The sequence below is a fragment of the Mesoplodon densirostris genome, chromosome 3 (assembly GCF_025265405.1).
Source record: "Mesoplodon densirostris isolate mMesDen1 chromosome 3, mMesDen1 primary haplotype, whole genome shotgun sequence".
Classification (NCBI taxonomy): Eukaryota; Metazoa; Chordata; class Mammalia; order Artiodactyla; family Ziphiidae; genus Mesoplodon; species Mesoplodon densirostris.
Window position 1 is genome coordinate 147,376,107 of NC_082663.1, and position 15,714 is coordinate 147,391,820.

Genomic DNA, 15,714 nt, shown 5'->3' on the forward strand with positions numbered 1-15,714 from the left:
GCTCTTGGATTGGAAGAATTAATATTGATTAAAATGACCATACTACCCAAAGCAACCTACAGATTTAATGTGATCCCTTTCATATTACCCATGACATTTTCCACAGAACTAGTACAAATAATCCTAAATTTTATATGAAACCTTAAAAAAAACCAGAATTGCCAAAGCAATCTTGAGGAAAAAGAACAAAGCTGGAGGCATAACCGTTCCAGACTTCAGACAATACTACAAAGCTACAGTCATCAAAACAGCATGGTATTGGCATAGAAACAGACAAACGTATCAATGGAACAGAATAGAGAGCCCAGAAATAAATCTACACACCTACGGTCAATTACTGTTCGACAAAGGAGGCAAGAATATACAATGAAGAAAAGACAGTCTCTTAAGCAAGTGGTGTTGGGAAAGCTGGACAGCCACATGTAAATCAATGAAGTTAGAACACACCCTCACACCCTACACAAAAATAAACTCAAAATGGCTTAAAAACGTAAATATAAGACATGACACCATAAAATTCCTAGAAGAGAGCATAGGCAAAACATTCTCTGACATAAATTGTACCAATGTTTTCTTAGGTCAGTCTACCAAGGCAAAAGAAATAAAAGCAAAAATAAACAAATGGGACCTAATCAAACTTATAAACTTTTGCACCGCTAAGGAAACCATAAACAAAACGAAAATACAACCTACAACTAGGGAGAAAATATTTATAAATGATACGACCGACAAGGGCTTAAGTTCCAAAATATACAAACAGCTCGTACAACTCCACAACAACAACAACAACAAAACAACCCAATCAAAAACTGGGCAGAAGTGCTCGCTTTGGCAGCACATGTACTAAAATTGGAACGATACAGAGAAGATTAGCATGGCCACTGCACAAGGATGACACACACAAATTCGTGAAGCGTTCTATATTTTTAAGTTATCTGTAGTGAGGTGGATGGATGTAGAGTCTGTCATACAGAGTGAAGTAAATCAGAAAGAGAAAAACAAATGCTGTATGCTAACGCATATATATGGAATCTAAAAAAAAAGGTACTGATGAAACTAGTTGCAGGGCAGGAATAAAGATGTAGACATAGAGAATGGACTTGAGGACACGGGGTGGGAGGGGGAAGCTGGGGCAAAGTGAGAGTAGCATCGACATATATACACTACTGAATGTAAAATATTTAGCTACTTAGAAGCAGCAGCATAGCACAGGGAGATGTGTTTGCGATGACCAAGAGGGGTGGGATAGGGAGGATGAGAGGGAGGCTCAAGAAGGAGGGAATATGGGGACATATGTATGCATATGGTTGATTCATTTTGATGTACAACAGAAACTAACACAGTACTGTGAAGCAATTATACTCCAATAAAGATCTATTTTAAAAAACTGGTTAAATAAAAGGACAAGAGAATAAAAAAAATGGGCAGAAGAACTAAATAGACATTCCTCCAAAGAAGATGCACAGATGGCCAATAGGCACATGAAAATAGCTCAACACTGCTAATTATTAGAGAAAGGAAAATCAAAACTACAATGAGGTACCATCTCACACCAGTCAGAATAGCCACCATTAAAAATTTACAGGGGTCCTCCTTAGTGGTCCAGTGGGTAAGACTATTAGCTCCCAATTCAGGGGAGCCGGGTTTAATCCATGGTCAGGGAACTGATTCTGCAATACGTGTTGCAATGAAGATCCCACATGCTGCAACTAAGATCTGGTGCAGCCAAAATAAATAAAATAAATAAATAATTAAAAAAATAAATTTTAAAAGTTACAAATAATATATGCTGGAAGGCTTCCCTGGTGGTGCAGTGGTTAAGAATCTGCTTACCAATGCAGGGGACATGGGTTCGAGCCCTGGTCAGGGAAGCTCCCTTATGCCGCAGAGCAACAAAGCCTGTGGGCCACAACTACTGAAGCCTGAGCATCCTAGAGCCCGTGTTCTGCAACAAGAGAAGCCACCGCAATGAAAAGCCTGCACACTGCAATGAAGAGCAGCCCCTGCTCGCCGCAACTAGAGCAAGCCCGTGTGCAGCAACGAAAACCCAATGTAGGCAAAAAAAAAAAAAAAAAAAAATGCTGGAAAGGGTGAACTACTATATAAAAAACTACTATATATAAAATAGATAAACAACAACGATTTACTGTATAGCACAGGGAAGTACATTCAATATCTTGTAATAAACTGTATTGGAAAAGAATATGAAAAAAGAATATATATGTACTGAATAACTTTGATGTACACCAGAAACTAATACAACATTGTAAATCACTATACTTCAATTTAAAAAAAAGAAGAAAGTATCTATTTAACATGAAAAAAGGTAGTAACGAAGGAATTGAGGAACGAAAAAGAAATAAGACATATGAAAAACAAATAGCAAAATGGCAGATAGAAACCCTACCTTATCAGTAATTACATTAAATATAAAAGAGTTAAATTCTCCAATTAAAAGGTAGAGATTGACAGAATGAATAAAAAAGATGATCCAATTATATGCTGTCTACAAGAGACTCACTTTATTTATTTATTTTTAAAAATAAATTTATTTGTTCTACTTATTTATTTTTAGTTGCGTTGGGTCTACGTTGCTGCACACAGGTTTTCTCTAGTGTGGCGAGGGGGGCCACTCTTGGTTGCGGTGCACAGACTTCTCATTGTGGTGGCTTCTCTTGTTGCAGAGCATGGGCTCTAGGCACGCAGGCTTCAGTAGTTGTGGCACGCAGGCTCAGTAGTTGTGGTGCACAGGCATAGTTGCAGCATGTGGCATCTTCCTGGACCAGGGCTTGAACCCGTGTCCCCTGCATTGGCAGGTGTATTCTTAACCACTGCACCACCAGGAAAGCCCCAAGAAACTCACTTTAGATTAAAAAAAAAAGGTTGTAACATACACCCAATTGCATCAGATAGGAGACCAGGGTCCATACAGAAATAAATTGGAAGCTCAATACACAAAGTTTCAAAGTGACTCTCTACAAAATACTTAGTAAATACAAAGGAGAAAAAAGTAACTGCTTTGTGTAGTGGTTAAGCAGAGACTCATGGGTCAACTCCCAGCCCCACTGCTTTTGAGCTATGTGACCTCAAGCAGTTGCTTGCCCTCTCTGTTTCTCAGTTTCCTCATCTGTAAAGCAGGATAGTAACTACCTATCTCATAGGGCTATTGTGAGAACTATTAGACCACTAGGAACACACCTGTGGTTAACAAATCTGGGCTTATTACTTGCTACAGTGAGGGAGAACACACACCAGGGGGAACAGTGGGCATATGCTTAAGTGATGTTATTTCTGAGTATTCATCATTAGAATAGGCAATTTATACCCATTGCTAGTGCACTGTATTAAACCTTACAATTACAGTGTGAGGCAGGGTAATTGTCCCATTTCACAGTTGAGGAAACTGAGGCTCTGAGAATGTGAGGCTGAAGGTCCCAGGACTGGATAAGGGTTGGAACAGTGCCTTCTGGCCCCAAAGTTGCCTGCACAGCTTCTGCCCGATCCTAACTGACCTCTCAGTTGTGTCAGGCGCTTTATCCCTCCCCGGATTTTTCTGAGAGGAAGTGTTATCCCCATCCTGTTCCTCATTCTTCCTGAGTTGGGAAAGAACAGATCTGAGGAAGGGCTACAGAGGGAAATACGTGGGGTTATAAAAACCATAGTTCAGAGAGGAGTTAGAAAGAGGGGCAGAGAGGAAAGGAGGATGGCAGAGATGTGTAACCCCAAGGAACCGGGTGGCTCTGGTGAGGCTGGACCCCCAGTCTGGGGTGATGGTGGGGATGATAGGGCCCCAGTGTCCTGAGGGTGCTGGGGCCTGACCTTCAGCTTGCAGGGAAGGGGGAGGGTCTGGTCTCCAGCTTGCAGTTCTGAGAGAGGGCTCAGCAGCCTTCCAAGTTCAATTGCATGTGCTCTGTCCTATTCAGAGGAGGAGACATTTGGGGGCCAGAGATTGCCTGAGAGATACCCTGGACTCCTACACAGTTTGAGGAGCTCAGCAGGTACCAGAGTGGCTGGTTCAGGAGCAGGCAGCTCCTGGGGAAGGGGGCGGTTGGGGGTGGGGTGGGACAGGGTCTGCCCCTGAGCCCCAAGCTCTGCCCATCTGCTGGTCCTACAGGGTGTCTGACCCGGAACCCTCTGCTTCCCCTGCTGCTCTTCATCTCACTGGCTTTCTTCATGCTCCAGCTGACCACCCTGGTTCAAGGTGAGTCAGCATCTGGGGGTTTGGAGTCCTGGGTCCCTTTGGATTTTCTCTCTGGGATGGTCTTTGCCCTTTTCCACATTCCCCAGACCTACTAGGGCTGGGGCGTTTGGGCTCCGTGTCACCTTCTGTGTGACCATGGGCCAGTTACTCCCCCTCTCTGATCCTGTTTCCTCACGTGAAATGCAGTGCATCCTCCCCTATGGGGAGCTTAGTTTCCCTGAGACCTTGAAACCGGACTTGGCACCGGGTCAGGTATAGAGTCGGCGCTCATAAAGGGGGAATTCTCTGCTCTGTTGTAGTTTCCAGGATCCAGTTCCTGCAGAGAGATTTGGGGGACCACCACGCGGAGAACAACAGCCTGGATGAGGGGCTGGACGCTGGGTTCCGGAGTCAGAGAGGAGATGGGGCTCCGAGGGAGGATGACCTTGGACCAGCCATCACCACCAGGGGTGAAGGAGAGAGGGCAGGAGTGGGGGAGGGGATTGGAGCCCTGCAAGAGGTCCTGGGGGCTGGCGATGTTGGGCAAGTCACTCTCTAAGCCTCAGTTTCTTCGTGTCATGGGCTCTTCAGGTTCCTGTGAGATCCATACATAATGCTCTCATGGGGCCCTCTCTGCACCAAGCACACAGTAGGTGCTTAATAATTGAGGTCCTCTCCTTCCAGTTGATGTTGCACAGGGGCAGATGCAATCAAACCTGGAGGAGATCCTGCAGCACCTGACCTGGATGAATGCCACCCTGGGTAAGGGTCCCATGCCAAGGTCAAGAGGAAGTCACAGGATTGTGGGTGGGGCTGGGACCCACCTTCTATGGCTGCCACGCTGAGGAGGGCAGGGCAGAGCTGGGATCTTTCTCATGGATTTCTTGGGGACTGAGCTGACAGCTGAACACAGGGGCTGGCCCTAGTTTCCCAAGATCTGATGCAGGTGTCTGGGGCCTAGGAGCCAAGTGACCTCTCTGTCCCAACCCCCTTCCTCCTTCCCAGCTGGCCTGTGCCGTCCCTGTCCTTGGAGTTGGGAACTCTTCCAGGGGAGCTGCTACTTATTCTCCTGGACTCAGAGTGACTGGAAATCTGCTGTCTCCTCCTGTCAGGACTTTGGGGCCCAGCTGGTGATCATCAAGAGTTCTGAGGAGCAGGTGGGCTGGGCAAGGTTCCCCTTGGGGCTGGGCCATATGACTGGTCAACAAAGAGCTTTCTGCTGCACTCCTCTGCCCTCTGAGAGATGGAGGTCCAGGGGGTAGATGGGGGTGAGAAGTGACAGGCAGTCAGGGAAGACTTCCTGGAGGAGGAAACATAATGGACTCAGGAAGGTCAAGTGAGAGAAGAACATGTTTGAGAGGAGCCCATGTCTGGACAGAAAAGGAATTCAGAGTACCCTTGAGACCACACATAATGTATGTCAATTGAGACACAAGTTAACACATATCCACACATGTATGTATATTAACACACATCCACAGCCTCCATGCACATGTGAACACATACAACTGGAGTAGGGGCTACAGGCTAGGCTGTGAAAGGAACTTCCATGGGAGGCAGGGGACCACGGGAACGTGGGCAGACATGGGACGCGTGGCGTTCAGGGATCTTCCTCCTGATACCCCTCTCCCCCACTCCCACCCCCAGAAATTCCTGAGGATTTGGTATGTCAGATATAATAAACCCACCTGGATTGGCCTCAGTGACCACCACAATGAGGGTTCCTGGAAATGGGTGGACAACAGCCCCCTCCAACTCAGGTGACCTCCCAGTGACAATGGTCCGAGGGTGTGGGCAGGGACACCCCTCCTTCAAAGCAGGGTTTCTCAGACTCTGGGACTGGAAAGTCTCACCTGAGGAGCTTGGTGAAGATGCAGAGTCCTGCCTTCATTCTGGGGGTGGCAGTGGTAGTGGTGGGGGCCTCGGATTCTGTAAGCCTGGGTAAGGGCCCAAGAATCTGCATTTTAACTTTGCCAGAGCTGATGCTAATGGAGGTGGATTCTAACCCTAACCCACATTTCCAAAACCCTGCCTCCAAACTCCTCACCACCCTCTGGCTGGTTCTTGGCAATTTACTGCCAAAGCCCAGGGACCAGCTCCTCCAAAGGGGGGCCTGGGGGGTGGCCTCTGGGAGGAGTAGGGGGCTCAGAGCTCTCATGGGGTTCACAGCTTCTGGAAAGAAGGGGAACCCAACAACCACAAAGATGAGGACTGTGTGGAATTGTACAACGATGGCTGGAATGATGTCAAATGTAGCACACAAAACTCCTGGATCTGTGAGAAGCCCCCGGCTCCCTGCCCAGCCCTCTGAGGGTCACTGCCTCCCCCCCACCCCACCCTGTCCCAGTTTGCAGAGATCAGGCAACTGAGACATGTGGTCTGCTGGTTTCTCTCAGGCCCCACCTGTTTCTGTTTTTCCCTTTGGTGAATTCCCATCCCCCTCCTGTACGGAGGTCTTCGAGATCCTGAGGGAGATTCTGAGACCCCCTTATCCTCTAAGACCCATCCCACTGTAGGCTATAGACCATCTTTTTTCATCTGTTGATGGTCTCAGCCCCCCCTCGCCCCCCCCCATGACATCCCCTTAATAAAGTCATACATTGCATTATGTGTCCCATTGAACTTATTTTTGTTCCTTGCCACTGTTTGTTACTATAGTTTTTTTTTCCAGTTACTATAGTTTGATAATCTGTTTGATGTACATTAGGACATTGTCTTTTTTCAATATGTTTTTCTCTACTACTGTGCATTTTATTTCCCAGATACAGTTTTTTTGTGTGTGTGTGGTACGTGGGCCTCTCACTGTTGTGGCCTCTCCCGTTGCGGAGCACAGGCTCCAGACGCGCAGGCTCAGTGGCCATGGCTCATGGACCCAGCCGCTCCGCGGCATGTGGGATCTTCCTGGACCCGGGGCACGAACCCTCGTCTCCTGCATCGGCAGGTGGACTCTCAACCACTGTGCCACCAGGGAAGCCCCCAGATACAGTTTTGAATCAGTTTGTAATTTTGGTTGGGAAAGTACATATATACAATACATATAGGTATGTATGTGTCTGTCTAGCTATCTATGTGTTCATTGATTAATGAACCAATTATTTATTCAGGTACTTTATTTTTTGTTATTTATTAAAATTTTTTTAAAATTAATTAATTTACTTTTGGCTGTGTTGGGTTTTCATTTCTGTGCGAGGACTTTCTCTAGTTGTGGCAAGCGGGGGCCACTCTTCATCGCGGTGCGCGGGCTTCTCACTATCGCGGCCTCTCTTGTTGCGGAGCACAGGCTGGATGCGCAGGCTCAGTAGTTGTGGCTCACGGGCCTAGTTGCTCCGCGGCATGTGGGATCTTCCCAGACCAGGGCTCAAACCCACATCCCCTGCATTAGCAGGCAGATTCTCAACCACTGCACCACCAGGGAAGCCCCATGTGTTACTCTCGATTTCCTCTTTTAGAGCTGTTAGCAGTTGTCTTATGTACTGAGGTGCTCCTTTGTTGGGTGCATATATATTTATAATTGTTATAGCTTCCTCTTGGATTGATCCCTTGATCATTATGTAGTGTCCTTCCTTGTCTCTTGTAACATCCTTTATTTTAAAGTCTATTTTATCTGATATGAGTATTGCTACTCCAGCTTTCTTTTGATTTCCATTTGTATGGAATATCTTTTTCCATCCCCTCACTTTCAGTCTGTACGTGTCCCTAGGTCTGAAGTGGGTCTCTTGTAGACAGCATATAGATGGGTCTTGTTTTTGTTTCCATTCAGCAAGCCTGTGTCTTTTGTTTGGAGCATTTAATCCATTCATGTTTAAGGTAATTATCAATATGTATGTTCCTATGACCATTTTCTTAATTGTTTTGGGTTTGTTTTTGTAGGTCCTTTTCTTCTCTTGTGTTTCCCATTTAGAGAAGTTCCTTTAGCATTTGTTGTAGAGCTGGTTTGGTGGTGCTGAATTCTCTTAGCTTTTGCTTGTCTGTAAAACTTTTGATTTCTCCATCGAATCTGAATGAGATCCTTGCCTGGTAGAGTAATCTTAGTTGTAGGTTCTTCCTTTTCATCACTTTAAGTATATCATGCCACTCCCTTCTGGCTTGTAGAGTTTCTGCTGAGAAATCAGCTGTTAACTTTATGGGAGTTCCCTTGTATGTTATTTGTCGTTTTTCCCTTGTTGTTTTCAATAATTTTTCTTTGTCTTTAACTTTTGCCAATTTGATTACTATGTGTCTCAGCGTGTTTCTCCTTGGGCTTATCCTGTATGGGACTCTCTGTGCCTCCTGGACTTGGGTGGCTATTTCCTTTCCCATGTTAGGGAAATTTTCAACTATAATCCCTTCAAATATTTTCTTGGGTCCTTTCTCTCTCTCTTCTCCTTCTGGGACCCCTATAATGCGAATGTTGTTGCGTTTAATGTTGTCCCAGTGTTCTCTTAGGCTGTCTTCATTTCTTTTCATTCTTTTTCCTTTATTCTGTTCTGCAGCAGTGAATTCCACCATTCTGTCTTTCAGGTCACTTATCCGTTCTTCTGCCTCAGTTATTCTGCTATTGATTCCTTCTAGTGTAGTTTTCATTTCAGTTATTGTATTGTTCATCTCTGTTTGTTCTTTAATTCTTCTAGATCTTTGTTAAACATTTCTTGCATCTTCTCGATCTTTGCCTCCATTCTTTTTCCGAGGTCCTGGATCATCTTCACTATCATTATTCTGAATTCTTTTTTTGGAAGGTTGCCTATCTCCACTTCATTTAGTTGTTTTTCTGGGGTTTTATCTTGTTCCTTCATCTGGTACATAGCCCTCTGCCTTTTCATCTTGTCTATCTTTCTGTGAATGTGGTTTTTGTTCCACAGGCTGCAGGATTGTAGTTCTTCTTGCTTCTGTTGTCTGCCCTCTGGTGGATGAGGCTATCTAAGAGGCTTGTGGAAGTTTCCTGATGGGAGGGACTGGTGGTGGGTAGAGCTGGCTGTTGCTGTGGTGGGCAGAGCTCAGTAAAACTTTAATCCACTTGTCTGCTGATGGGTGAGGCTGGGTTCCCTCCCTGTTGGTTGTTTGGCCTAAGGCGACCCAACACTGGAGCCTACCTGGGCTCTTTGGTGGGGCTTATGGTGGACTCTGGGAGGGCTCACGCCAAGGAGTACTTCCCAGAACTTCTGCTGCCAGTGTCCTTGTCCGTTGGTGGGCCACAGCTGCCCCCCACCTCTGCAGGAGACTCTCCAACACTAGCAGGTAGGTTTGGTCAGTTTCCTGTGGGGTCACTGCTCTTTCCCCTGGGGCCCGACGTACACACTACTTTGTGTGTGCCCTCCAAGAGTGGAGTCTCTGATTTCCCCAGTCCTGTCGAAGTCCTGCAATCAAATCCCGCCAGGCTTCAAAGTCTGATTCTCTAGGAATTCCCCCTCCCATTGCCGGACCCCCAGATTGGGAAGCCTGACGTGGGGCTCAGAACCTTCAGTCCAGTGGGTGGACTTCTGTGGTATAAGTGTTCTCCAGTCTGTGAGTCACCCACCCAGCAGTTATGGGATTTGATTTTATTGTGATAGCGCCCCTCCTACCATCTCATTGTGGCTTCTCCTTTGTCTTTGGATGTGGGGTATCATTTTTGGTGAATTCCAGTGTCTTCCTGTCGATGATTGTTCAGCAGTTAGTTGTGATTCCGGTGTTCTCACAAGAGGGAGTGAGAGCACATCCTTCTACTCCGCCATCTTGAACCAATCTCGAACTTACCTTTTAATTATGTTCATTATTGACTGTCTGTCTCTCCCTACCCCCTACTGGAATGTTAACTCCAAGAAAAAAGGAATTTTCTTCTTTAGTTCATTGATGTATCCTCAGTTCCTTGATCGATGCCTGGCATGTGGTAGGTGTCCTATATTAGTTGAAAGAATGAATGACATTTGGAGGGTTTTGTGCTTGGGGATGGTGCCAAGGCTTGCCATGCATAACCTCATTTCTTTATCACAGCATCCCTTGGAGGGAGGCCTTGTCACTGTCCCCCTTTGCACAGAGGAGAAAAACAGAGGCTTCTAGAAGCTGCACATGGACACCCTACACACACACCCAACAGTAGAGTCCAGAAGCTTAGCTGGCCTCCATGGAACAACTGGCTGTGTTCTCCCTTCTAGTCGAAGAGGACTGAATGAAGGTCAGGGTCAAAGGTAGCTTCTGGCAGGCACCTGCAGGGGAGTGGAGGAGCCATGAGCAGCTGGCGTGGGGTTGGTGGGGGGGCACACTGGAAGGGGCTTTCTCAGGTACCCGCAGGGAGCCGCCTTGAACTTGGCTGGGTTCAGCCTGTCCCTCTCAGGAGGAAGGCAAACGCCAGACCTATAGGTGATGCGGACCGAGCTCCAAAGTGAAGCCCCAGCAGAGCCTGGAAATTGTTGCTGGAACACGTAGCTGGTGAGGGCCAGGGCTGGGGCTGGGCGCCCAAGAGGCTGGGAGCCCAAGAGGCTGGGACTACACACACACACACCCACACACACTTCACGTCCCCCATTCCTTCTACTCTCCCTCAACTCCCCTCAACTCCCCACTTCCCCTCCCCACCCCACCCTTACTGCAGCCCAGCCCAGCCCAGCTGAGCCCAGAAAGGGCCCATCGCTGTGATTGGTCAGTGGTTCTCTGTACCAGGAATTGAGACACAGGAGAAGGGAAGGAAGGAAGAGGGTGGGTGGGGCGGGGAGAGGGATGGGGCTACTTTTATATCTACTCCCAGAGCTGGGTGCCTGATCACCATGGACACTGCCGGGTACAGCAGGTGGGATGGCAGGCTGGAGGAGGTCTCAGGAGGTATGAGCAATGGGGCTGCCTCACAGGTCCCCTTGGGTCCCTCTCTGACCAGTGGTTTGGGGTTTGATGGGAGAATGGAGAGGATCAGCCAAGAGAAGGCCTAAGTAGTGAGTGCAGGAGAGACACCACAGGCCCTAGAGCCAGCTGGACCTGGATTCAAATTTCAACTCCGCCACTTAGGGGCTGTGTGACCACAGACAAGTTACCTTACCTCTCTGAATCTCAGTCTCCTGGGAGGAACCAAAGCATCCAGGGCTCAGTCCTCAGGGCCCAGGGATCCAGGGTGGTCCTGGTACCAGAGGAACTCAGAAGGAACTCAGGAATCCATCCGTGTTATCCCAGGGCACTGGGGACGCTGGGGACAGAGACCCCTCCTCCTGGCCGTGGCTGTCTTGGTGGTCACAATCCTGTGGGCCCTCGTTCTGAGCGTCCTGATTTCCAGGGGTGAGTGACTGGATGATGGGGGAGGTCATGTCCAGCCCCCCTGGGGACATAGACCTTTTCTCCGTCCCTGAGCACACCAGCCTGGTCCCAGGCCCTTGCCTGGGTCTGAGTGTGAGCACGAGTTTGTGTGCTTACCCTTCCCCCTCCCCATATCCTCAAGTCCACGTGTGTGCATATGTGCCTGTGAATGTGTTTGTCCTTTGTCGGTGTGTGTGCACATCACGTGCGCTGCACGCCTGTCCACCCACTCTGTGTGTCCGGTGATCAGGGTCCCTGCACCCCTCGGGCCGCGGGGAGAGTTCCCGAGTCCCCCTCTCTCCTCAGCCTCCACAGAGCGCGGGGCGCTGCTTGGCCAACAGAATCTGCTGAGGACAAACTGTACGTGCAGAACAGAGGGTCTTGGGTCCCCAAAGTTCGGGGGCAGAAGGGTCTTGGACCCTGGTGTCGGGATAGTGGGTGGGTCGGTGGGGACCTCACAGTCCGCAAGGCTGGCCCTGGAGTTGGGCAGGGTCCTGTGAGTCCCCGAGGGTGACCTGGAGTGTGTGGGGCGGACGGGGGATCGTTCCAGCCTCGAAGCAGACGGCGGTGCTGGGTGTCCTGAAGGAGGAGGTCCGAGCCTGCAATAGCTGCTGTGAGACTGGTGGACAGAGGGGGCGGGGCTTGTGGCCGGGATTGGAGGAGGCGAGTGGGAGCGGGGCTCCTGGCGCGTAGCGGGGGCGGTGGGCTGGTCTCAGATGTCCCGCCGCCATTCTCGCCCCCCTTCCCAGGCCTGGGGACTCAGGCGCAGCTGCAGACCGTGCGCACCAAGCTTAGAGAGGCACAGTCGAAGCTGATCCAGCAGGAGAGCACCCTGAAAGAACTGAGCGAGCGCGGTGAGGGCGGGACATTGCCATGATCCCTCACCCCTCACCCCGGCTGTTACCCTACCCTTGATTCACCTCCGGACCCCTCTGTGACCCCCACCTGTCCTGTGATCCTGACCATTGACCCCAGTCGTGTCCTCCATCCTGCCCCTGACCTCTGGACTCTGACCTTGACTGCAACTCCTAACCCCAACCACAACTGGACCCTACCCAGCTATAACAGTCCTTGACCGTCATGTCATTCTTTTTTTTTTTTTTAACATCTTTATTGGAGTATAATTGCTTTACAATGGTGTGTTAGTTTCTGCTTTATAACAAAGTGAATCAGTTATACATATACATATGTTCCCATATCTCTTCCCTTTTGCGTCTCCCTCCTTCCCACCCTCCCTATCCCACCCCTCTAGGTGGTCACAAAACACCAAGCTGATCTCCCTGTGCTTTGCGGCTGCTTCCCACTAGCCGTCTATTTTTGGTAGTGTATATATGTCCATGCCACTCTCTCACTTTGTCCCAGCTTACCCTTCCCCCTCCCCATATCCTCAAGTCCATTCTCTAGTACGTCTGTGTCTTTATTCCCGTCTTACTCCTAGGTTCTTCATGATCTTTTTTTTTTCTTAGATTCCATATATATGTGTTAGCATACGGTATTTGTTTTTCTCTTTCTGAGTTACTTCACTCTGTATGACAGACTCTAGGTCCATCCACCTCACTACAAATAACTCAATTTCATTTCTTTTTATGGCTGAGTAATATTCCATTGTATATATGTGCCACATCTTCTTTATCCATTCATATGTTGATGGACACTTACGTTGCTTCCATCTCCTGGCTATTGTAAATAGAGCTGCAATGAACATTGTGGTACATGACTCTTTTTGAATTATGGTTTTCTCAGGATATATGCCCAGTAGTGGGATTGCTGGGTCACATGGTAGTTCTATTTTTAGTTTTTTAAGGAACCTCCATACCGTTCTCCATAGTGGCTGTACCAATTCACATTCCCACCAGCAGTGCAAGAGGGTTCCCTTTTTTCCACACCCTCTCCAGCATTTATTGTTTCTAGATTTTTTGATGATGGCCATTCTGACTGGTGTGAGATGATATCTCATTGTAGTTTTGATTTGCATTTCTCTAATGATTAATGACGTTGAGCATTCTTTCATGTGTTTGTTGGCAGTCTGTATATCTTCTTTGGAGAAATGTCTATTTAGGTCTTCTGCCCATTCTTGGATTGGGTTGTTTGCTCAATAACAAAAACAAACAACCCAATCCAAAAATGGGTGATGTCATTCTTGACCTTGGCAATGACCACGGAAGTGGATGCTGACCTTAACTAATCATGACCTTATTATTGATGCTGAGCCTAGCTATAATCTGGACTCCTTTTACCTCGCAGTGACCCAGAGCTTGGCTGAAGCCGGTAGGGACCGTGAGAACATCCGCAGTGAGCTCTTCCGAGCGCTGGAAGGAGTCCGGCTCGGGAACAGTGAGTACGACCCGGAGGGGTGAAGGGGGGAGGCGAGGACAAGTGGATCCCGCCCTTGGGCCCCAGGGTTCCCTGATCCGCCTGGCCCCACCCTTTGACCTTGGCCTGGTCTCAGTGGCTCCGACTCTGAGCCCAGGGGTCCAACACTCCCCTCCCCAATCCTCACCATATGCTCCATTTGGGAGCAAATCACCTCTTTGATCCTCGCCACCCTGCAGGCTCCTGCGGGGAGTGCCCCAAGTCGTGGCTGCCATTCCAGGGCTCCTGTTACCTTTTCTCCACCCAACGGGCCACGTGGGTGGAGGCGCAGCGCCACTGCGAGGGCGCCAGAGCGCACCTGGTGATTGTCGGGGGCCTGGATGAGCAGGTGCGCAGCTCCGGCTTTGGGGGGCGGGGAGAAGGAGTTTACCTGAGGCGGCGTGGTTGGGGGCGGGGCGGGACGGACGCGTGGCTCAGTCTCCCCTCTTGCCCAGGGCTTCCTAAATCGGAACACTGGTGGCCGCGGTTACTGGCTGGGCCTGAGGGCCGTGCGCAGGGCGCGCAGGATCCAGGGCTACCAGTGGGTGGACGGAGTCCCGCTCAGCTTCAGGTGAGGGAAGGGACTTGGGGAGGCTGACAGTTCAGATCCTAGGAGAAGCGCTTCGGCCAGATCTCAGGGCCTCCTTAGGGATGGGCGGGCTACACCCCAGGAAGTGACTAGGGTTAAATTCTGGGGTTAGAAAGTTATATCTCAGGTGCGTGTGCTCAGGTTAGACCCTCAGGATGTCTAGGTTAGCCCCAAGTAATAAACAGGCTAGACCCCGGAAAGGAAGGCTGGACCCCATGGCCATCCTCAGCCTAGCCTCCCAGCAACACCTCCGCCAAACCATTGCAGCCACTGGAATCAGGGGGAGCCCAATGACTCGCTGGGGCGCGAGGACTGCATCATGATTCTCCGCACGGGGATGTGGAATGATGCACCGTGCGACAACAGAGACGACAGCTGGATCTGTGAGAAGAGGCTCAGCTGCTGACCTCCCCCAGTGCCCCAGAGTCACGCCCACTGGCACTTGTCCAATCGCCTGAGCCGCTCACCGTCCTGGCCCCGCCCACCACCATTAATTTCCCACCCCACCCACAACGTACGCCAGTAACCGCACTCTGAAACCTCCGCTCCAGCCTCACTGCAACCCTTCACCCATGGACCTCACCTAGTCTCCACCCGCTCCAAAATCTGAGCTCCCCAGCCCTGTGATCTGACCCTATTGCCCTCCCTAACCAAGATCAAGTAACTCAGGGATGGAGCTGTTTGATTTACTTGTATTTTACCATGCAGGTGGAAGGCCTCAAAGATAGGGATTTTGAGAGCTTTCTTCGCAGCCCGAGGGAGCATCAATAAATGAGAAATGAATCTTGGCTTCTGGCTCTGGTTAGCTGTTCTAAGCTTTATCTCAGAGACTCTGATGTCACCCATGTGAGTGACCCTGACCTCAGGGGCCTATGATGCCCCCCAAACCCAGTGGGTAACCTGCATTGGGCCAGGGGCTGTAGGGCACTGGGGACACAGGAATGAGTCTGACCCCCATCCCTACCCCTGGCACAATGTGACCAGTGACTCGATTGAGGAATACATGAAGGAGTGATATGATGCATTTGAAGGAGCCACCTGTGTCCCCAGGGAGAGGAACTCTGCTGAGATGCTGCAGTGCTGGCCCTGTTCCTTGAGGAGACTGTCACCCTATTGTGGAGACCACAGGCAGCCTGACACAAGGCCCTGAGACAGGTGGGAGAGGGGCTGCCTGGATCTGATGAGCATGTCCATTTCATCTCAGGCACCCAGGTTCTGTGGGATGTTCAGGAAATACACCCAGAGAAGATGGACTTTCCAAGAACAATGGGATTTCAGCACATGGAACTGGGAAGGGAGGGCTTTGCAGGCAGAGGGTGTTGGAAAGTGTAAGGTATGGCTGAACCCATTTTGGGGG

General features: G+C 49.4%; 2 protein-coding genes and 1 non-coding gene across 3 annotated transcripts; all 3 read left to right on the top strand.

Moving 5' to 3' along the window:
• Positions 1 to 819: 819 nt before the first annotated feature.
• On the top strand, positions 820 to 928 carry LOC132487340 (U6 spliceosomal RNA). The gene has a single exon (XR_009531622.1). It is a non-coding gene; the product is annotated as a U6 spliceosomal RNA (small nuclear RNA).
• Positions 929 to 3,703: 2,775 nt separating this feature from the next.
• On the top strand, positions 3,704 to 6,491 carry CD209 (CD209 molecule). The gene is made up of 8 exons (XM_060092315.1): positions 3,704 to 3,743; positions 3,924 to 3,998; positions 4,115 to 4,201; positions 4,501 to 4,590; positions 4,850 to 4,942; positions 5,186 to 5,337; positions 5,828 to 5,940; positions 6,350 to 6,491. The coding sequence occupies exons 1-8, from the start codon at positions 3,704 to 3,706 to the stop codon at positions 6,489 to 6,491; spliced, it is 792 nt and encodes a 263-aa protein (XP_059948298.1).
• Positions 6,492 to 10,899: 4,408 nt separating this feature from the next.
• On the top strand, positions 10,900 to 14,763 carry CLEC4G (C-type lectin domain family 4 member G). Its single transcript, XM_060092316.1, has 9 exons — positions 10,900 to 10,954; positions 11,297 to 11,398; positions 11,723 to 11,776; positions 11,967 to 12,029; positions 12,166 to 12,270; positions 13,661 to 13,750; positions 13,969 to 14,117; positions 14,224 to 14,339; positions 14,625 to 14,763. Exons 1-9 carry the CDS (start codon positions 10,900 to 10,902, stop codon positions 14,761 to 14,763), a joined length of 873 nt encoding a protein of 290 aa, XP_059948299.1.
• Positions 14,764 to 15,714: the final 951 nt, after the last annotated feature.